This window comes from Eriocheir sinensis, unplaced genomic scaffold (genome assembly GCF_024679095.1).
Source record: "Eriocheir sinensis breed Jianghai 21 unplaced genomic scaffold, ASM2467909v1 Scaffold591, whole genome shotgun sequence".
NCBI classification, from domain to species: Eukaryota; Metazoa; Arthropoda; class Malacostraca; order Decapoda; family Varunidae; genus Eriocheir; species Eriocheir sinensis.
In genome coordinates, this window is record NW_026111933.1 from 199,195 (window position 1) to 221,261 (window position 22,067).

The window sequence follows — 22,067 nt, forward strand, 5'->3', positions numbered from 1 at the left end:
AAGCAACTCCCTCACATCGATACCCGCCCTTCCCTCCTCCTTATCCCCCTCCTCGTCCTCCTCCGCATCGTCCCACTTCGTCTCTCCTTCGTCATCATCGTCGTCCTCTAACACCCTATCGTCTTCTTGTCCTCCTCCTCCTCCTCCTCCTTCTTCTTCTGGACAATTAGATAGCTAGTCACCTCAACCAGACGCCCAAGCTCACCAACCAACTCACGCACATACACTAGAGTTGCTGTGTCTTCTTCCTCCTCCTCCTCCTCCTCCTCCTCTTACTCATCCTATTCTACTGCTCCAACTACTACTTCGAAGGATAGATAGATAGATAGATAGATAGATAGACAGAGACAGAGGGAGCGGGAGAGAGGAATAATGTGTGCAGAAATTTCCGCCTACAACCAGTCAGTATTCATAGGTTTCGCGCCCTCTAGCGGGAAGAAAAATTGTCATCTTGATGTAATCGTCGGCGAACCTTTGAGACGTGACGAGCTGAAGGATCTTGTTGTGGTGGGAAATGAGGGGCAGAGATTGTGTGTTGGGGAGGGAGGGGAGGAAGAGAGAGAGAGAGAGAGAGAGAGAGAGAGAGAGAGAGAGAGAGAGAGAGAGAGAGAGAGAGAGAGAGAGAGAGAGAGAGAGAAAGTAAAGGACACACACACAAAAAAAAAAGAGGATATAGAGGCAACAACAATCTGTTAATGCGTCCCTTTAGATGACTGACACAAACAAACAACACTAACTGTACAATATTAACGAAGATATACATATACAAAATAACGAGAAAGAAATATGGAGCTCAAAACAAACCGTAGCACTGAACATAACGAAAAAAAATCAAATAGAATATATAAACGAGAAACTAAGATTGATGAACGGGTGAAGCTTGGCAGTGTCCAGACGAGCGATAAACCTGAGCCTTGTGCCTACTCACTTCCGGTGGTGACATTCAGTACCCGTTGAGAGGTGAACACACACACACACACACACACACACACACGCACAGTGACTTTTTTTGTGCTTTTCCGTGGACGTGAAGTGCTGTACAATGGAAAGTTGATAAAAATAACCACTCATAATTTCCTTTCTGTGACACGCGAACCTCCTTGTGTAAATGTAATAATAATAATAATAATAATAATAATAATAATAATAATAATAATAATAATAATAATAATAATAATAATAGTGGTAGTAGTAACAGTAGTAATAGTAATAAGGTAACTCTATATCTACAAAGGACTCGAGGCTTTATAACTCTTTCACCGGTACAAATTGACTCACAAAGGAGGAGGCGAGTGGAGTTCAGGGAAAGATAATATAATACAGCGATCCGGGGATTATCCAGAGCCGGCCGGGCGACGCGGAATGTATGGAGAATTAAAACACTAGAGGATATAAGGAACGCACGCGGGGTTGTAAGTGTGTGTGTGTGTGTGTGTGTGTGTGTGTGTGTGTGTGTGGAGCCGTGTTCAAGGAGGGGATAAATATTGCGTAGTGCTGTGTGTATGTGTGTGTGTGTGTGTGTGTGTGTGTGTGTGTGTGTGTAAAGTAATAATACGGCACCTACATGAGACACAGACAAACAGACAGACAGACAGAGAACCACTACACACCACACAGGCCTCGATATTTAAACAAGACATACTCAAAACAATGAACAATACTGCACAGACAAACACACAAACTAACTGCGGCAGAGATCCAGTGTTGCACAAGCCATGTCGCCCCATCTTCCCCCAGGCTGTGCTCTCTCTATCGTCCCGGCGCCTCCCCTTCCCGCCTCTGTTGGCAATCCTGTCTTGACTTCCTGCAGGCAGCTGATCCCTTCCTCTGCCTTATTCCAGGAAAGACAGGCTCCCCACCACCATCACCACCATACCGGCACCTCCACGCTTTGTCACTGCATCGCCATCTCCTGCTCACCACTATTACAGACCGCGATTCCTTCACCACCACTTCATCTCCAACGGAATATATAACAGTACACATTTTATGCCTCACTGCATGCTGGTCCCCCTTCCCCCTCTCTCCTCTGCTGCAAGAAATCAGTGTTTGTGATGAATGACTCTTGTCTCTCGCCTGGATGATTATGAGCTAAGACGCACCTTCAGCAGACTGTGATGCGAGGGATCGGTGATTCACTTCCAAACGTCAACAACAACATTGATATTTCTGCTACAAAACAACTCTCAAGATAGTAATGAAAATTATGTTTATAAAAGAAAGCAAACTTGGATATTATAGTGAAAAGTGGGACTAACGAAATAAAAACTAACGAACGCAATAAAAATTGTTATTTCAAAAAATGTTTAAAGTGAGATGTGTGATAATACTCTGACCCCAAAGAAAAAACATGAACCCTTGAAAATAGAAACACTCCCTTTAATTCTACAACAAGACTGTTCAAACTCGACAAAATCAAGATACGCCCCAAAGACGCCATGGTAGTATGAAGCGAAAATCAGCCTCCTGACAGCACACACGGTCGGCAACCTCGGCATGGCGCAGGGTCGCAGCAAACTGTACGGGTTCAAGGTGATCAGCATCCTGGATGGCAAGGGCAAGGACACGATGCTGCGTGTCCTCACCTGGGGTACGCAGGGGAAGTCTCCGTCACAGTCCCTCGACGAGTATCTGAACAGCCTCCCAAAGGACTCTACGGCCAGCTACCCTCACACTCGCATCAGGTTTACTAAGCACGAGTTGAATCAGCTACGGCAGAGTCCTTCCTGTTCTCAATGCGACATAACTATGCTCTTCAAGGCCATCAAGCTAGCCTGCGAGGGCGTGGCGGGCTTTGAGAGCCAGCGGTGGGTCGAGCCAAGCAAGGAGCTCGAGTACCTCCTCACGTGCATCAAGAACAAGCGCAACGAAACCTTCCACGGAGCCCGAGAGATGAGCTACTCTGATTTCTTGCGCACAGTAGCAGAACTCCGGGAGCTGCTGGAAGCCACCCTGATGGCTGCAGGGGACAGGTACGGCAGACAAGAGACAGAGGTGACCAAGGAGATTGAGGGAGTCCACCGTGAGATTGACAGGATAATGCAGGAGGTGCTGGGGGAAGAGGAGCTCCTGGCGAGGAAAGGTGACGCTCTGAAGAAGGATTTCATCGAGGAGGCGGGACGTCGGGTGAGGCAGATGCTCGAGGCCACCGTGCACTTTGACCCCATGTCCTTCCTAAGCGGGGCCTGCCTGCGGCCACACGTGCAGTCCATGTTCTGCCGTGTCAGGATCAAGCAGAATCAACCCGGGTACAGCGACACAGATATCGAGTACTCGGACATCCTAACGCTGGTGCAGGGATCACAGGCGCCACAACCTGAGGAGACACGACCACTGGAATCCCCACCAACCCCTGCACGTGGCGGCGCTGGACCGATGTGGCTGCGCATCGCGAGCACGATACGACGCATCTTCAGAAGTAAGGGACTATCTAGGGATTCACCTGAACAACCTCAAACAATACAAACGTCCCAGGGTCGCCCACGGCTGCTATTGGTACAGGGCGTGGCGGGTAGCGGGAAAACGACACTACTGGCGCTCATCATGGCTGAGTACATGAAGGACGAGGGTCAACGCACCCTGCGAGGCCTGGGCCAGTACGAGCTACTGCTGCGTGCACAGTGCCGGGACCACCACAGCAGCTCTCTGGCCGACCTCCTGCAGCAGCTCATGCCCGAACAGTTCATCAAGTACCGGAACCTTCAACTGCCGCTCATCAAGAGGTGCCGGGTGCTGTTCCTCATTGACGGCCTGGATGAAGCCAACGAGAACTCAGAGAAGCTTGTGCACAACATTCTCTTTGAGGCGAAGGATGCACCGAGCTTCACCCTCGTGTGCACGTCGCGGCCAGAGAGAGTGACAAGCTTCGTGAACAAGATTCCGTCGCAGTACGAAGTAATTCGCGTTGAGCTGACGGGCGTCCCGGAGAGTGAGCGGCTTACCTTCGTGCTGCGCTACCACCGCCTCATCACCGAGCAGCTCCCTGTGTGCCGAAGGAGTGAAAATGACCTCAAGCATATAATGGAGAAGATTGGAGCGAGAGAGCAGTTCAGACTACCTCTCAACCTCCTCTTTCTCATCTGGATCATCAGCCACGATATCTGCATCTCCCCTGTGACCATCACTCAAGCGGAATTATACCTCAAGACCCACCAGCTATGTCAACAAAAGCTATTGGACAGATTGTGTCACTCTCCCACACCAATGGACCGATGGACGCTTGAAAAAAACTTGCGAGAGGTGTTGCAAATGCTCTATCGCGTGTCCTTGGTGGGTCTTTCTCGCTGCCAGCTCTCCCTGACCAAGGATGAAGAAGACTCCCTCAGGTCAGCGTGTGTCGCCCGAGGACTTCCTCACCAAGAGGTGTTGTCAGCCTTCCTCGGCCTGAAGGCCACATGGACGCCTTGGGGCATGCAGGAACAATACTCTGCACCCCACAAGGGCCTCCAGGACTTCTATGCAGCTTTATGTGTTGTGCCTTTGGCAGGTAAAGGAAATCCTAAAGCCATGAAGCAGGAGATCTTTGGAACAGACAAAGTGGACCTGTCACGGTTTCAGTACATGCTGCAGCTGGTGGCGGCGCTCCTGCCCCAGCCCGTGACGGACGAGGCAGCGCAGCAGGTGGTGGACCTCCTTAAGCGGTCAGGGGTGAGGAACGAAGATCAGTGGCTGAACATTATTGAAGAAACCAAGGCAGCCCCGGCAATCGTCTCGCTTGTTGCCCAACATTTCCCTGTACCTCAGGACATTATGGTGACGGACAGCCATGTCAGGAGCTACACCGCCCTGCTGCCACACCTCCCGCCGGCACGGGTCGGGATTGTTCTGAATAAGGAGGTGGCTGCCGTGGCGCCCTTGCTGGACGCCCTCGCCGGCCACACCTGCACGCGGCTCATGCTGCGCCACCACTTCAGATACCCGCGCCCCGACACAACCTCGGACGCCATCCTGCAGCAGGTGAAACACAGGTGAATGACCCCCACCACCTTCTTATACCTTTGGCTTTTGTTTTCATTGGTGGCGCCGTTTTCTGGGTCTAACTGCTACCCAGTGACACGTTCCTTCGCCCTCTCCACCCACCCATTAACACTTCCATATACCGCAACTGGAATGAACTCTTTTATCATTGTTTTCCTTTTCCTTCACCTCTAGATGGCTTCACAAAAACTGAAAATACAAAACCGAATAAAAAAAATCATACTTTCATCATTCTGCTCAAAACTCCCATGAAAATGTAAAATAACCCCAGTTTCAAAGTCTGGAAGTAGCTTTGCGTTTATTATCATACACTCGCAATTCAGAAAGTGACTTGCTGAAAGAATTTTACTTTTTTAGCTTGTTTATGCATCTCAGTTTCGCAATATGAAGAAATATTTAAAAAGAACTATAAGTACAGGCAACCATTATTAAGTTCTTTCTTCTTTTGGAGGAGGAGGAGGAGGAGGAGGAGAAAGGGGCAAAGGGAGAGGAGACAGAGGAGGAAGGGCAAAGGGAGAGGAGACAGAGGAGGAAGGAGCAAAGGGAGAGGAGACAGAGGAGGAAGGGGCAAAGGGAGAGGAGACAGAGTAGGAAGGGAGCGGTCACAAAAGAGTAAGAAAAGCAAAAAGAGGATCAACAGACACTAAAGGGAAACCGTCCACTTGTTGCAATATTGTCCAACATGTGGATGCCCTTCCCTCTTATTTACCCCTTCCCGTTACATCATTTTAGAAACCAAGCAGACAAACTTCCACCCCTTCTCCATTAGGTCCTTCCATTTACAGGCACATGTTTCACGGATATCTCTCTAAAAATAAAAATTGATTCAGATTATAAAATTCAGTAATGATAGAGATACGAATTGTGTTTGAGCCAATGGAAAGATAATGAAAAGCTCCACTCGAATTGATATTGACAAAATGGGTTCAAGAATGACGATGTAACGTTCAATTTGATTCCTCCTCCTCCTCCTCCTCCTCTTCTTCTTCTTTTCCTTCTTCTTCTTCTTCTTCCCCTTCTTCTTCTTTCTCCTCCTCCTCCTCCTCCTCCTCCTCCTCCTCCTATTCCTCGTTCTCCTCCCTAACCTCCAACACTCTTCACCCCAGCAACACACTCGAGGGCTTTGGGGGTCACCTGAGCGAGGAGGGGGTAGGCCAGCTGCCCCCGAGCCTGAAGAGCCTGAGCGTGGCCGTGCTGGGTGGCGGGCGAGCGCGCGGCACCCTACTGGCCCTCAGCGACCAGCCCAAGAGACTGCCCCTGCTCCGGACGCTGGGTGAGGCCTTGTCTGTTGACCTAGTTGTGATATACTGAAGATAGACTAAGGTATGTTCGTGGTGCCCAATCAGCTACATGGTTATTGAATTTGTTTTTTGAAGGAATTTATTTGTGTAAGGTGACAAGTGCGCTGCAGCCTCCGTCAGAGTGAGTACTGGTGGTGGTGGTGGTGGTGGTGAGAGGAAGAACAGGAGGAAGAGGGAGGACGATGATGAGGAGGAGTAGGAAAATGAAAATAGTGGTGATGACGGTGATACTGCTCCTACTACCACTACAACTACTACTATTGCTATTCTACTGCTACTATAGTATACTAATAGAGTCTACTATAGGGTCTCATAATTTATCATCATCTCTGCTTCCTTTGCTTGTGTGTATAAATAGTCGATTAAATGGTGCAGTGTGGTCAGCGTGTTCCTATGCAAAAAAGACGGACGTATATATGAGTGAGAAGCATAACCAAAGCTACATTAGCCACAAGCCTATAACCTCCAATCGAACCAAATATCCTAAGACTAGACCTAGCCCAACCTACCCAAACTTAACCTAACATACCTCAAATTATGCCATCCCACCCAACCCCACCCTACCTTAACCTCTCCATACCTAACCCAATACAAAATCTCCTTCCCCAAACACAGGAAAGGTTATATCTGGAGATGGCGAGTCAAGCACGTGCTCAAGTCATGGTGAATTACATAGCCAGTCCAGTCTTGTCCTATCCTACGGTAACTCCCCGGGCTTTCTTAACAGAAGTCCACATGCCGCTGGGGTCCATCACCGCCCCCTCGTCCCTCCCGCCGCTGCCTGACGCCGGGGATGTGTCAATCTACCTCTCGGGCCTCAGCGACGAGACTGTGGTGCTGGCGTGTAAGGTGGCGGGGGCGCTGCAACCTCCGTCAGGGTGAGTACTACTGGTGGCGGTGGTGGTGAGAGGAAGAACAGAAGGAGGAGGAGGAGGAGGAAGAGGAAGGAGAAGGAGGAGGAGGCGTAGGAAGATGAAAATGGTGATAATGACAATGATACTGCTACTTCTACTACCACTACAACTACTACTATTGCTATCCTACTATTACTACTACTACTACTACTACAACTACTATTACTACTACTACTACTACTACTATTACTATTACTACTACTACTACCATTACTACTCGTTCAAAAAGTAATAATAATTATTATAATGATAATAATAATAACCGAATAAAACTATTTAAAATAAAAAACAAAAACAAGAACTACCCACTACTACGATTAAAATCACCACCAATATCATCACCACCACCACCACCATCACCACCACCACAACCATCACCACCACCGACAACAACACCACCAACATCACCACCACCACCACCACCACCAACTCGACCACCACCACCACCACCACTACCACCACCATCACTACCACAACCACCACCATCACCACCACCACCAACAACAACAACAATAACAACCTCCTCCCACAGGTATATGGGCATCTGCTTCTCTGGAGCGGCGGAGGTGACGGAGGGGGGGTGGGGGAGCCTGCTGAAGGGCCTGGCGGGGGAAGGAGTGAGGGTGATCGGTCTGGAGGCTCCTGCGACTTGCCTCACCCACGACCAGCGACTTCGTCTCCGTCAGCAGGCCAAAACGACCCTTGGATCCTACTTCTTCAGGTGAGTGACGTGGAGTAAACAAAAAACAAAAAATGCGGGTCACTCAAGTCCTTGGAAAAGTATGATTTATCAAAGACTCACTAGTGGTGGTCGTGGTGGAGGCGGTGGTTGAGTCAGCGTGCAGGCGCGGTGTCCTGGAGGACCCGGGTTTAAGTCCCGCCCACTGCCACAGGCTGACAATTTTCAGTCATCGCCGAGTGACCAAGACTACCCACATGCTGTTTTGAAGATCACCTGTCAACCCGGACCGTAACGAAACTCTTAAGATGATCAAGTGAAGTTCAGAGGGGGAGGGGAGGACAGCATGAGCCAAGTAAGAACGGCACCGCTATAAAAAAAAATCACGTGCCTGTGCCACTAACGGGCTGGGACCGACAGGCCTTTTCATGAAAGCCCATAATAACAGCTTGTCGGCGCTGTTGGAAAACAAAACAAAATTCGTTTACTCAAATCCTTGGGAAAGTAATGGAAGGGCTCGCGTGACCCTTTACTCCTTCCCTAAATGCAACAGAGAACACGATGATGTTTTGTTATATCCTCACTTACCTTATCTCACTTCTTGCAGGAGGACATTCGAAGACTGGTGAGGAAGACGAAGCTTAGGAAAATGGACCCCAACCAGCAACAGGAGGAAGAAGAGGTCGACGACGAGGAGGAGGAAAAACACAACTGAAAAAAATGTAGAATGTTATTAAATGCAGTTCAAGGTGACTAAATGCAGTACAGTAAAATTACAAAAAAAAGCTTCTAGTTAGCGTGTGATTTTAATGTTTATCCTTTTCCTCTACATCATTTAACATTGACAGCATTATCACTTTTCCTCCTCCTCTCCCATTTCTTCTCCATCCCTTTATTATTCATCTCTCCTGTCTTCTCTAGACTTACCTTCTTCTTTTGCTTAACTCTCACATTCCCCGACGTCATCAATCTTCATATTTGCTAATCTCTCTCTCTCCTCTCCTCTCTCTCTTCTCTCTCTCTCTCTCTCTCTCTCTCTCTCTCTCTCTCTCTCTCTCTCTCTCAAGAAAAATGTTAAAAACACACACAAGGGGTTTGAGTGAAGGCTGTTCAGTGTATGACTAAGTTAAACATAACTATTTAACAAGCACATGGCCAGGAGCTGATGGGGGGAAGGGGAAAGGAGGGAAGGGGAGGGGATGAGAAAGGGGTTAGAAAATCACCTGAAGGGAAAGAAAGGGAAGGGAAGGGGGAACGGGGGGAGAAAGAAGGAGGAGAAAAGAGAAGGGGAACTGAGGAAGCATTGGGGAGTGGATGTCAGGTCACTGTAGAACGAAGATGGGGAGGAAAAGAGAAAGAGGCCAGGAAGGAAAAGTAAGAATGAAGAGAAATCAAAGGAAACAGCAAGAGGAAGCGAGGGTAATGAGGGTAGGAAAGGTGACGGAGGGGAAAAGAGGAGGAAGAGGAGGAGAAGAGGAGAAAGTGGAGGGGAAACTAAGGGTGCGATAAGAAGTTAATTTACCGAAGAAGGAAGAGAAGTAGGAGGAGAATAAGGAGGGAAAGAGGGGGGGAAAAGGAAAGAAAGAAAGGAGCAAGGAGGAATTTGGGGAAAGAGAGCAGATTGATGTATGCAAAGAAATAAGGAAGGAAAGGAAAGGAAACTATTAAGGAAAGAGGTAAGGATATGAAAAAAAGAAGAGAAAAGGAAGAAGCAAACAGGAACACGACAACAAAGGACATACGAAGAAAGACCAAGAAACGCGAAAGAAAAAAGGAAGAGGGGACGGAGGGATAAACAGGGGAAGAAAAGAAGGGAAGGAAGGGATGAAGGATTAGGGTGAAAAATGGAAAGTCAGGTGGCAGACAAGAGTGATGAAGACAGCAGAGAACAACAAACCGTGAGGGAAAAGCGAAACGAAGAAAGAGAAAGCAGAATAACAAGAAAGACAGATACTCAGGAGGAAGGCAAAGGGAGTAAACAGACAGATAGAGACGCAGGTAGGACAGGTGAAACGATGGTGAGAGGAGATGAAGGAGGAACAAGAAAACAGGAAAATAATAAAACAAAAACATTAAAGACAAGAGAAACATAAGATAAGAAAATAAAGAAGGAGCAGAATAAAACTAGGAAACAGGTACGTGAGCATGGTGAAGTGAGGAAGAGGATTGAGGAAGAAGGCGGAAGGAAAAATATAAAGCAAGAATAAAAAGAGAAAAAATAAGGTTACAGTGATGAAGAATAAGATGAAAAGACATAACGAAGGGAAGAGAAGGACGGGAGGAAGGAGACAGGTAGGAAGACAGGCAGGGAAGGTGAATAAGGAAGATGTGACAGGAGGAGGTGAAAGGAGAGCTATCAGTAGAGAAAAAAAGGGAGACACAAAGATTAAAGAAAAATGGGAAAAAAAGAAAGAGAACGAAGAAAGAAAGAAAGCAAGTAGACAGGCAGGGAAGGTGAATGAGGAAGAGGTGAAAGTGGAATGGGAGTAATTAATATAGAAAACAGGAAGATACAAAGATTACAGAAAAAAATGGAAAGAGATAATAAGAAAAGGAAGAGAAAGAAGAAAGATTGTATTCAGGCAGGGAAGGTGCATGAGGGAGAGGATGAAGGTGGCAGAAGGGAAACGAGAAGTAAAAAGTGATACAAAAGGAAGTTAACTTAATGAAAAACAATCTGAAAAAAAATAAGAAGGGTGGAGGAGGGTGGATGGAGGCAGACTAGGTAAAAAGAATAAGGCGGAATAGAGATTGAGGTGGAGACAGGAAGCAGGCTGGGGAGTTAGCGGAGCAGGAGCGGGGTGGTGGTGGTGGGGTGGGGGGGGAGGGGCGGATGGAGAATACCTGGGGGCCAGCACCTGTTTAACTTCCCAGTACAAGTTTCCCCTCCCCGCCGCCAGAGGCCACCACGTGTCTGCTTGTTCACATGCATTATTCCTTCTCATTATCCTTCCTTCATCCGCCTGGCTGGTAATTAAGCAGCCGTATGTGTCTGATTAAATGGTACACTTAACTAGATCTAGCTGTGTGTGTGTGTGTGTGTGTGTGTGTGTGTGTGTGTGTGTGTGTGTGTGTGTGTGTCATTCATCCACGGTTAATATGAAGAAAACAAAGCTAATGTTTAATAATCAGTTGACAAAGCAACATATAAAGATGGAAAACAAAACATGAGTAGAGGATTACAAAATTTCTGCAAACCCACCTCACCAAAAAAAATCATAAAAAATAGGAAATGAAGAAACGATTTTGGTAAACAGTAATATCATGCACAGTTCTCAGCCATCCTACCTGAAAGGTGTACAATCAGCGTATCCAGCCGGTTCTAAAATAGAGGTAAGAAGCTTGGCGCCTTACACAGTATTAAGAGAAAACTAAGTGAACAAACAGGAAAGCAAAGAACATGCTCGGTTTAATTAACACGGAGAGACATAAAGCGAGAATGACAGATTTGAGAACAGACAAAGGTTGAAGATACTCTAATGACGATTTGAGAATAGACTTAGGCAGGTTAAGTACGTAGAATTAATAAGAAATGGACAACAAAAGTAACAGACTAGCTACCCTAGAATTATGGAAGTAAGGACCGACAGAGGACCAGGTGGAGAGATGAAATTTGGGTCTTTAACGGAGAAGGATGAAATACACTGACATCAGATAGACAAATGTGGAAAAGATTGGGAAAGGTCTACGTTCTGCGGTGGACTGGTAGCATTTAGAGATGATGATGTTGTTGTTATTCTGTTGTGTTCGTACTTGTGTTATTGTCCCTACAACCATCATGCAGAGATTATAATTAACAAGGCCAATGAATGCGTCATGCAGTGTGTGTGTGTGTGTGTGTGTGTGTGTGTGTGTGCGCGTGAAGCTATGTAAGTCAAGTATTACTCTCAACAAAGCCAATTACTGGTAATTGGAACAACACAAACACACACACACATACACACATACACACACACACACACATACACACACACACACAAACACACGAACTCACATACAAACACAATCTCTCTCTCTCTCTCTCAGCCATTCAACCAGCTAACCACATATCACAGCCATACACAGCCAGTCATCCAGCCAACTAGCTCACTCAGTCAGACACCTAAGTTAGGTATCAAAGAAGAGCGTAGTCATGACGGAAAGGCCAGACAAAGGAAAAAAGAAAATCAACAGCAGAGTGAAGGTTGAGTGAAAGCTGAACATCGAATCATAAACACAACAACACAAGCAAATTATGACATCACAGACAGAAGCTGGTGAAAAAAGGCTGCAATTTTCAACATCATTTCGTCATGTGCGACTGCAGCCTCAAATATACGTTAATCCATCATTTTCACTATTATTTCGTTAGGTAAGAATCCAGTTTCATATATAAATTAATCTATCAATCTCATCATTATTTTATCCCGTGAACTGAGCCTCAAATATGGATTAATCAAGCCATCGATCCCTCCCGGCAGTGTTTCATTCAGCCCCGGCGGCTTAGTACACACGCCAGCCGACGCATCACCTTTACCGCCAATAAGAGAGCCATTCATTCATTTAAGCCGAGCACTGTTGTAATACCTTCATTAAAAGCCACTGCCAACTTACTCTATACATGTGTTGGGGGTTTTGCCGATTCAGATAAAATTTCTTCCCCTATTACAACAACAATTATATTATTATCATTAGTTTCGTTATGTACTCTGAATATGGAAGTCCACCGCTGTTGTACGCTCACCCTTATTATTTTTTCCCTTTTTCCAACCCACTTGACACTTTACGGATTGATGAAAAAGCCCAATGACGTGCAGCGGAAAGGATGAAAGGAAGTACAAAGAAAAGAAAGGAAACAAAAGAATACTGTGGATGGAAAAAAGGAAACAGGGAAATAGCGAAGAAAAACGTCAAAAAAACAGCTGAGGAAAGAAAGGAATTACAAAAGAAAAAAGAGAAAGGGATAATGAAAAAGGAGAAATAAGTCCTGAGAAAAAAAAGAAAGGGAGTGTTGAGGAAAGATACGACAGAAGTTGATGGAGCCAAGTTGACCCTGGAGTGCCTTATATGAGCCACCTGATTTACCTTTACGAAGGGCCGATTAACGCATTTAAAAAGAAGAAAATGAATGGCTGGGAAGAAAAAGAAGAAGAAAATAAGAAAAAAAAGAACAAGTAAGAACAAAGAAGAAGAAGAAGAAGAAGACGAACAACAACAACAACTGTTATTTTTATCAATAGTACGGTAATAATAATAATAATAATAATAATAATAATAATAATAATAATAATAATAATAATAATAATAATAATAATAATAATAATAATAATAACAACAATAATAATCATTCCTGTATCAATAATCAGTAATGGGCCCTAATGCAGGTGTCCCATATCCGCGTGTACTCCCTTACGTGCGGCAATCAGGCGGGCTCAGGGGAGAGCAATGGTGGGCGTTAAGAGGGCGGCGCGCCTGGCCTGCCTCTCCTGCTATTGACGGTAAATTAACCATACGTCTCCTTGCCGCGACGAGGCTCAATTAGGCGAATGTAAGAGGAACTATATCAAATCAAAGAACAGTATAATAATAGTGATAATAGCAATAACACGGACACATTTTATCCTTTTTTTTCATATTAAACCGTAGAAGCATTCCTATTTACCTCTTTCCTATTCGTTTATGTGTAGAGTCATTTTGTATTCATTTATTTTATCGAAGTTTTCACAAGATTTAGTTTGCTTTAATTAAGTACAAGACGAACAGTTCACACACACACACACACACACACACACATACACACACACACACACACACAGCCCAATATCCCCGCACTTCAGTTGCCTCTGCCTTTTTATGTGTTTAGAATCAGGGAAGTTTACGCATCACTGGTTCGAATCCCACCGCCGAAGACACCGAAACGGGCGAGATAAATCCAGTCTTGATGATCTTAACGGGGCAGAAATCTCTTACGAACTTCTGCCATCTTTTCTTTGGAATGAGAGAGAGAGAGAGAGAGAGAGAGAGAGAGAGAGAGAGAGAGAGAGAGAGAGAGAGAGAGAGAGAGAGAGAGAGAGAGAGAGAGAGAGAGAGAGAGAGAGAGAGAGAGAGAGAGACACACACACACACACACACACACACACACACACACACACACAGTATACAAGTCCCTTCTCTCACATAACCACCACTCGCTCTTTTCAGCACCTGGGCGTCACCTGGCGGGATTGGCTGGTAATTAACGTGCCATCCCCAGCCGCTGCCCCCCTCCATTGCTCACCTGTCCAGCCCCCCGCCTCCCCCCCCCCCGCCCCTACCTGTCTCGCCCTCATAAAGGTGGTGATTGGCGGTGGGTCAGCCAATCTACAGCATGTCAACATTATTGGGAAGGGTAACAGCGACGGTGCTGGTGGTTGTATAAGAGAATGAAATATTGAGAAGAAATGCTGGATAGAGATAAGGTTTATTTTCTTATATATAGACGCTTTTGACTCACAACTAATATTTCAAAAGGCTAGAAAGAAAATAAGTTGGGTTTTTATGAGTGGTTTTCAGATTCATGGTGCGGAAACCTTGTCAAACTGTCACTAGGCTCATAAAACTACCTATAGAAATACCCACAACTCTCACGAAAGCTTACCATATGTGGGTGTGTAAGCCGCGTATCCAAAAAAATTATCGCAAAACAAAAATGTTAGAGAATAAAAAATAAAAGATGACAAAGCGGTGGGTGTTTCTTTCATTTATTTCATAACAGACAAGTGAGGTATAAGTTTAACGATGAAGGGGTGACGCATCTCCCCCCCCCCCTGTTACACACACACACACACACACACACACACACACACACACACACACACACACACACACACACACACACACACACACACACCTGGTTTCAAAGAAGAGGGTGTGGCCGTACGTTACAACTTGCGTCTTTCCATGCGTCTCACCTACGTCCTCAATGAAGTTACGACTGAACTTGTCCCGGAAAAGTGTGGTGTTTGTGGTGATGGGTGATGGGTGTGGTGGTGGTGGTGTGGGGGGGGGGGAAGGGGCGCTCTAACTAACCACACCCTCCAGCCACCACCGCCACCACTATCACCGCCACCTCCACCACTGCTTCCATCACCACCACCTACTTTTACCTTCATTATCATCACCATCGCCAACTCTGCTAACACCTTTCATCACCACTACCACAGCCTCCACCACTACCATCTCAATCTTTACCACTACAATCTTTACTCCACTGTTACCCTCTCCACTTTCACCACAACCATCACCACCATCATCACCTCCACTGACATCACTACTTCAACCCCCGCCACAGCATCCATCACTACCACCTCCACCTACTTCATCACTACCCACCACTACCATCCCTACCCCAATCACCTCTGCACCACCACCATCCCACCACCACCCCTTCCTCCACCTCCACCCCCGTAAGGCGCCAGAATGGAGACGACTGCAAGTAAGTGGTTGATTTAAATTTTCCACCTGAATATTTACTCCCGATTGAGTGGCCTAAGGCAGGTGAGGCAAGGGGGACAGAGGAGGGGACAGGGGAAAGACATGAGAGGAGAAGGGGAGGGGGGAGGGATATTGAGGGGGGGGGGGGGGATGAAGAGGTGGAGTGATGGGAAAGGACAGGAATGAGGCAACGTGTTATTGTACATGAAAGATTTTTTTTTTCTCTCTCTCTCTCTCTCTCTCTCTCTCTCTCTCTCTCTCTCTCTCTCTCTGTGTGTGTGTGTGTGTGTGTGTGTGTGTGTGTGTGTGTGTGTATGTGTGTGTGTGTGTGAGAGAAAGAGAGAGAGAGTAAAACATAAATAAATGCAACCCTCACTAAATCCAAAATAGTTTTATCGATTGTTTTTTCCTCAGTTAGCCATACAAAATTCAACTACCTAGAAAAAAATGGGACGCACAGCACGCCAGACGACACTGTAACCGCGCACTAAAAAGCAAACCAATCACAGCCAGCAACGGTATATTTTGCATTCGAGAAACATGAAAAATATTGACATGAATAAAATTGCAATCAAAGTTAAAAACAGAAAAGATTAATTTAGGTGTAAAAGACGTCATTGCTTCGACGAAAAAGGAAATGGGTATACAAAGACTATATCATTTATATTTCCAGCAGAAAAGAACACAAAAAAAAGTAAAATGCAAATAAATAAATAAATAAATAAAATAAATAAATTAAAGAAGTTAGGAAAAGATAAAGATAGAAGTAACAGTTGTAAGAGTAGCAAGAATAGTAGAATTTGTGATATAATTATGATGGTGGCGGTGGTGGTCATGGCAAAAGTAGGTCCAAATAAAGCGAATCTTCCAGTAAAGGTGAGCCACAGATATGAGCCTGACAGATAAAGCTACACAGGTAAGTCAGAGAGGTGAGCCACGTGTACGAACCGCCTTGTTAATGCTTCGAGGGTTCGCTTCGTCGCCTCGAGCCCGGAGACAGATAATTGTGTAGCGCTGTGGAGGGACGTTGGCTGGCTTACCTGATCGATTGACGCTGCTGACGGGCTGGGTGATTGAATGAATGGATGAATAACAAACTAGCTACGGGATGCCTGAATGACTCATTGGCTGACTATATAACAGACTGGATGACTGACTGAATGACTGAATAATGACTGAATGGCTGAGTGACTGAACTGATAGCAAAATGGCTGGCTGGATAACTAACTGGCTGAATGAATGACTGGGTGGCTGACTGAATGACTGGAGGACTGATCGGCTGTATGGCTGACTGAATGGTTGGACAGATGAATGGCTAAATGACTGCCTGGGTTACAAGAGTAATTGACAGACTGAATGAATAGGTGGATAGATAGATAGATAGATTGTTACGGACGATATTGATGCTGATACTGGTAGCGGTGGTGACAGTGATGATGATGGTGGTGGTGGTGAAGGTGGTTTATTGACAGTAGAGGAAGTGTCCCTAATTGGCGTCTCTGCATCGGTGACTGGTCTCGTTTTGTGCCGGAAAGCTGATGTACAAAGAAGGCTTCACCCGTGAGTGGAGACGGCGGGGTGAGAAGAGAAGGGAGAACATGCTGAGAGAGGACAGGAGAGGAGAGACGAAAGGAGAGATAAGACGACGATAGTATGAAATGAGAATACAAGAACGAATAGAGGGAAGAAAAGAGAGCAAAGGAGAGGAGAGGGAAGGAGACGAAAGGAGATGAGGCGAGGATAGTAGAAAAGAAGACAAAAGAGAAAGGAAGGAAGAGACAAGAGGAAAGAAAAGGAGAGAGAAGACGAGAATAGCATAACACGAGAAGAAACAGTAAAAAATAAAAAGGAAAAAGCTAGAGGAGGGGAGAAAGGGAGAGATAAGCCGAGATACTAGGAGACAAAAGAAGAGGGAAGAAAAGATAGCATAGAAGAGACGTTGTATATATCAGTCAACAAATCACCTCCGAGGATGAAGTTACCAATTAAATATGTGGATAACTTCTGATGATATTATGAGACCACCGTGATGGCTGCCTAATTACACTTTTTTTTTTATAGTTCCGATGATGCTAAAACGAGTGAGTGTGTGTGTGTGTGTGTGTGTGTGTGTGTGTGTGGAAGTTGAGTCGAAGAGAGCAACAAGTCTTTTCTCATTGCCTACCACCAATTCCCCCTCCTCCTCCTCCTCTTCTTCCTCCTCCTCCTCCTCCTCCACGTTCGCCCCACACCATAGCCTCGGCTAATGGCACGATACTCTAATCCCGCTTATCCGTGGCAGGACTCTCTCTCTCTCTCTCTCTCTCTCTCTTATCCACAAGCTAATATTCCTCCCCTCACCATCTGTATTACTCAGGCTTGTGTGTGCGTGTGCGTGTGTGTGTGTGTTCCAGCGTGTATGAGCGTTGTAATGAAGGCGATATATGAAATCGATAAAACACTGACAGCCTACAAAATGATACGCAAATACCACGAGTAATTAATATCTATAAGAACTCGATAATAGATCAGGTTTAAATAAGATAGGATGAAGAAAACATTTAACTGTGAATTGTTGGTGAAAAACGAAGAAAGAAGGAAAACGCAGAGAGAGAGAGAGAGAGAGTGAGAGAGAGAGAGAGAGAGAGAGAGAGAGAGAGAGAGACTTTCCAGGAACAAACCGTTCAAGCCACAAAACTAAAAGCAGCTGGGATCCACGCAAATCTCTCTCTCTCTCTCTCGCTCTCTCTCTCTCTCTCTGTGTGTGTGTAAAACGAGACAGAACATAGGCAAAATAAGTGCACGGTACACGCTGTTCATATACACACTTGCGGAACCACCATTCAATATATAAACACAAATAGATAAAGTCCGCTGAAGACGTGATTGACTGCACACACACACACACACACACACACACACACACACACGTTAATGGTTATGCTTCCTACCTCTTGAAAACGCTCACAAAATCCCAGCAAGTCAAGTAATATAGGTAACGGCACAGGCAAAGCACACAACCCCTTCCTTTCCACGTGAGACTGAATGACTGTCTGACTGACCAGTGACTGATTGAGTGAGTGTATTTTCTCCGCTAGCTGTATCATGTGGGTAGACCTCTTAAACCCTAACCTTACTGTCCTTATGTATGCCGTTATTGCTAAAGCTTTGATTATGAAGTTCTATTACATGTGGGGTGTCTAAACTGCATAAAATATTCGGGCTTAACTAATTTTGGGGTATTTAATTTGGTGTTATGGAACTTGTTTTCGCCGCGGAGGAATACACCGACAGAGCTGAGCGGCCGCTGTCCAGTTAGAGAAAATGTGCCACATAAATGACTAACTTTTCTATAAACAATAGCCTTTGCATAATGGGATATAATTTACCGGTGTGAAACTATAATATTAGCGCTACGTGTCTTTATCTTGGGTCTCTCAATATAGCCTTTCCTATTAGTATACGTAGTAAAATCCGAAAGCTTACGACCACCATGTCTGTGTGAAATCTTGTACTCTGATTTCATACCTGTCAAGTCTTACGTTTTTTGCATAAGTCTTACGTAATTTCAGTGATTTTCAAGTCTTACGGCGTAACTTGAAAATCTTACGTTTTTTCTCCGCTTGCGATGTGTTTTTTTTCAATATGTTTGTTTAAATAAAATATATATATATATATATCGTACCCGCCATATTTAAATTCATGTGAGCGTGCTGAGTAGCGTTTACTGTTAACGTTAGTGTGTGTGTGTGTGTGGGGGGGGGGGGGGGGAGGTACCTAGTGCACCCTGCTTGAGTCCGTCGGAACCCGTCAAGTCTTATGTTTTTTATACACAAACTTATGGTCTTTAACGCAAAATCTTATGGCAAGACACCACAGTAGCTTGACAGGTATGTGATTTGGTAGGAAAAGGTCGTGAATCAATTATATTTATGCTGGACAGAAGAGAGAGAGAGAGAGAGAGAGAGAGAGAGAGAGAGAGAGAGTACTATATATTAAAATTTCCAACTAAATACTTTCGTCTTTCATTCCGTCTCACAAATCACTCGCTTCGCTCTCTTTCATTGCCCGTGTATCAGCGTGTGGCTGTCGTAGGGCGGTTGGTGGAGGCCGAGGAGGACCAAACAAAGACGTGGCTCCTCATAGTGCTGTCCCCTTCCCAGTCATTATCGTGATTCTGATTCATGCACACTCACTTGTCACCACAACACACCAACACTAACAATTACACTTGATTCACTTGCCTCCCCTGCACACTCGGCTCCCCCGTCCCAACAGCCAACACAAATCTGCGTGTTATGCACCTGTACTTTAGCCCTGCGCATTTAGATCGAGATCCAAATGTATAAACCTACTTCTTTCGCGAGTTTTCAAGTAAGCATATTTTTTTTCTTCACAGTAGGCTATTAGATATTACACGAACAGGCTAACACAGGCGCTATCGATTATATTACCTCATATTTTTTCGTTGACATCGTATTTTAGGATTTACGAATTATTTTTGATTGTGTTTTCATATGGCAAAGAGAGACAGACTGATGATACTGTATGTAGAAGAAAACCAAATGTGAGGGTAAAGAAGTACCCAAAACACGCTCATTGACCAAACAAAACAGAAGAAAATGACAGAAATTGATGTCTGTGTGTAATAAAAATATAGAAGAAAAAAAAACATCGTCTCGTGACACACACACACACACACACACACACACACACACACACACACTTGACTCACCCAATCACCCTTCCTCGCCCCCCTTCACCCCAGGCTTTGTCGGATGAAGTTTTGGAACCTAATATTGAATGGCTCCAGGACAGCAATCGTGTTCCCAGCTTTGGAAATTCGAGGTAAATATTGCGGCGCTGCATCACCTTATGTGGCGTTTATTCGCTTCTGGCAAGGAAGGTTCTCTAAGCCGGGTTTGACTTGGCTTGGCAGGCTTGGTTGGATCAAGTTTGACTTCCATAAGTTTTGCGTCACTATACGACAAGTTGTACTTCTGCGTAACTTTTCTCATCATGTCTTGCGTGCCTATGTAGGTCCACTGAAGAGAGAGAGAGAGAGAGAGAGAGAGAGAGAGAGAGAGAGAGAGAGAGAGAGAGAGAGAGAGAGAGAGAGTAGCATACATGTTTCAGGTGCACAAAATTTTCTATCAAAATTAAAGTCTGCAGATCTGCAAGGACTGGTTGACTGAATAACTGGTTGACTCACTGATTGGCTGAGTGAACGGTTAATTGATTGAGTTGTTAATTGATTACTTGGTTAAATGACTGATTGGTTGGTTGACTTTTTGGTTACGAGAAAGATTGGTAAATTAACTGGTTCGTTAGTTGACTGATTGACTGACTGATCCCTGATGCCATAGGAAGGACCTGCTCTGGTTGGGTTCCTGCATGAGAATCATGGTGCTAAAATGATACACCTCCTCGCCGCCCATCAGCCGAGGAGAAACATTGTAGTAGTAATAGTAATAGTAGTAGTTGCAGTAGTAGTAGTAGTAGTAGTAGTAGTAGTAGTAGTAGTAGTAGTAGCAGATGGAGAAAACTGTTGATAGTGGTGATAGAAATAAATGGCGTTAGTAGTGACAGTAATCGAAGTAGTATCAGCAAAAGTAGTAATGGTAGCAGTAGTTGTAAAAAAGAAAATAGATAGATAGATAGATAGATACATAGATAGATAGATAAATAGATAGATACAGAAAATAAAAGAGAAAAAGAGGGTTGAAATACTGCGTTTAATAAAAAAAGAATATTATGTGTCATCTCCATCAAAATACTTCGTTCTTTGGCTTTACAATTACACACAAACACACACACACACACACACACACACACACCTCCAACGTCCCGGCTATCTTGTTCATGCTGGCCACGCACCCCGGCACGTTCTCGCCCACCCTGAACCACTGCACCACCCGCGTCAGCCTTGCCTTGTCGGCGTCGGTGGTGCAGGCGTGGCGCTGCACCTCCTCCGACTCCAGCACCTGCCGCACCTTGCTCATCTCCGCGGGGCTCAACACCTATCTGGGAAGGGATATGCAGGTAGATAGTTAGATAGAGATAGAAAAATAAAAAGGCACAGATAGATAGATAGAGAGAGAGAGAGAGAGAGAGAGAGAGAGAGAGAGAGAGAGAGAGAGAGAGAGAGAGAGAGAGAGAGAGAGAGAGAGAGAACTAGAAGGCAGAAAAATAGATATAGATGATAGAAAGAGTGAAGGAAGATAGAAGAGCAGAAAATAGATAATATACAGAGAAAGGATATTAAAAAGTAGAAAAAGAGATTTATATAGAATCATAGAGAAAAAGATAGAAAGAAGATAGAAAGATAGCTGCAGATAGTTAGATATAGATAGATAGATAGATAGATAGAAATAGTAAGATAGGTGGGAGATCGTGTGCTTATTAAGAGAGAATGTAAAATGTTTTCTGCATCGTAATTTTTCTTCGTGGCTCAGTTTTATAATTACGTAAATGCACAGAGTTCATGATATCCTTGAGCTAACACAGGAATAACAGCTAAAGCAAACGTCAAATAAGTCATAATAGAAAGAAACAGGAACAATAAATCTCCTTATATATATATATATATATATATATATATATATATATATATATATATATATATATATATATATATATATATATATATATATATATATAAACTATAATCGTCTGAACGTCTCATTTACTTAGAGTTCTTGATGTGCCTCGTCTGCCGTAAAAAAATAATAAATAAGATAAATAAATAGATACCATGAAATAATT

General features: G+C 44.7%; 1 protein-coding gene and 1 long non-coding RNA gene across 3 annotated transcripts in view; one reads left to right on the top strand and one right to left on the bottom strand.

Moving 5' to 3' along the window:
• Positions 1–18,364, bottom strand: part of LOC126993247 (uncharacterized) — a 54,377-nt gene extending 36,013 nt beyond the window's left edge. For both annotated transcript variants that reach the window (XR_007747543.1, XR_007747542.1), the window contains exons 1-2: positions 18,254–18,364; positions 8,460–8,582 (exon numbers count right to left, since the gene is read on the bottom strand). This is a non-coding gene — a long non-coding RNA (uncharacterized LOC126993247). The remainder of the gene's footprint in view (positions 1–8,459; positions 8,583–18,253) is intronic.
• On the top strand, positions 975–8,625 carry LOC126993244 (uncharacterized). Its single transcript, XM_050852143.1, has 5 exons — positions 975–4,967; positions 6,084–6,250; positions 7,006–7,156; positions 7,725–7,913; positions 8,479–8,625. Exons 1-5 carry the CDS (start codon positions 2,497–2,499, stop codon positions 8,498–8,500), a joined length of 3,000 nt encoding a protein of 999 aa, XP_050708100.1. The 5' UTR covers positions 975–2,496; the 3' UTR covers positions 8,501–8,625.
• Positions 18,365–22,067: the final 3,703 nt, after the last annotated feature.

Coding starts and splice junctions, on each gene's coding strand:
- LOC126993244 (XM_050852143.1), top strand. CDS start 2,497: ATGGCGCAGGGTCGCAGCAAACTGTACGGGTTCAAGGTGATCAGCATC. Junction 4,968..6,083: donor CTGCAGCAGGTGAAACACAG/GTGAATGACCCC, acceptor TCTTCACCCCAG/CAACACACTCGAGGGCTTTG. Junction 7,914..8,478: donor CTTGGATCCTACTTCTTCAG/GTGAGTGACGTG, acceptor CACTTCTTGCAG/GAGGACATTCGAAGACTGGT.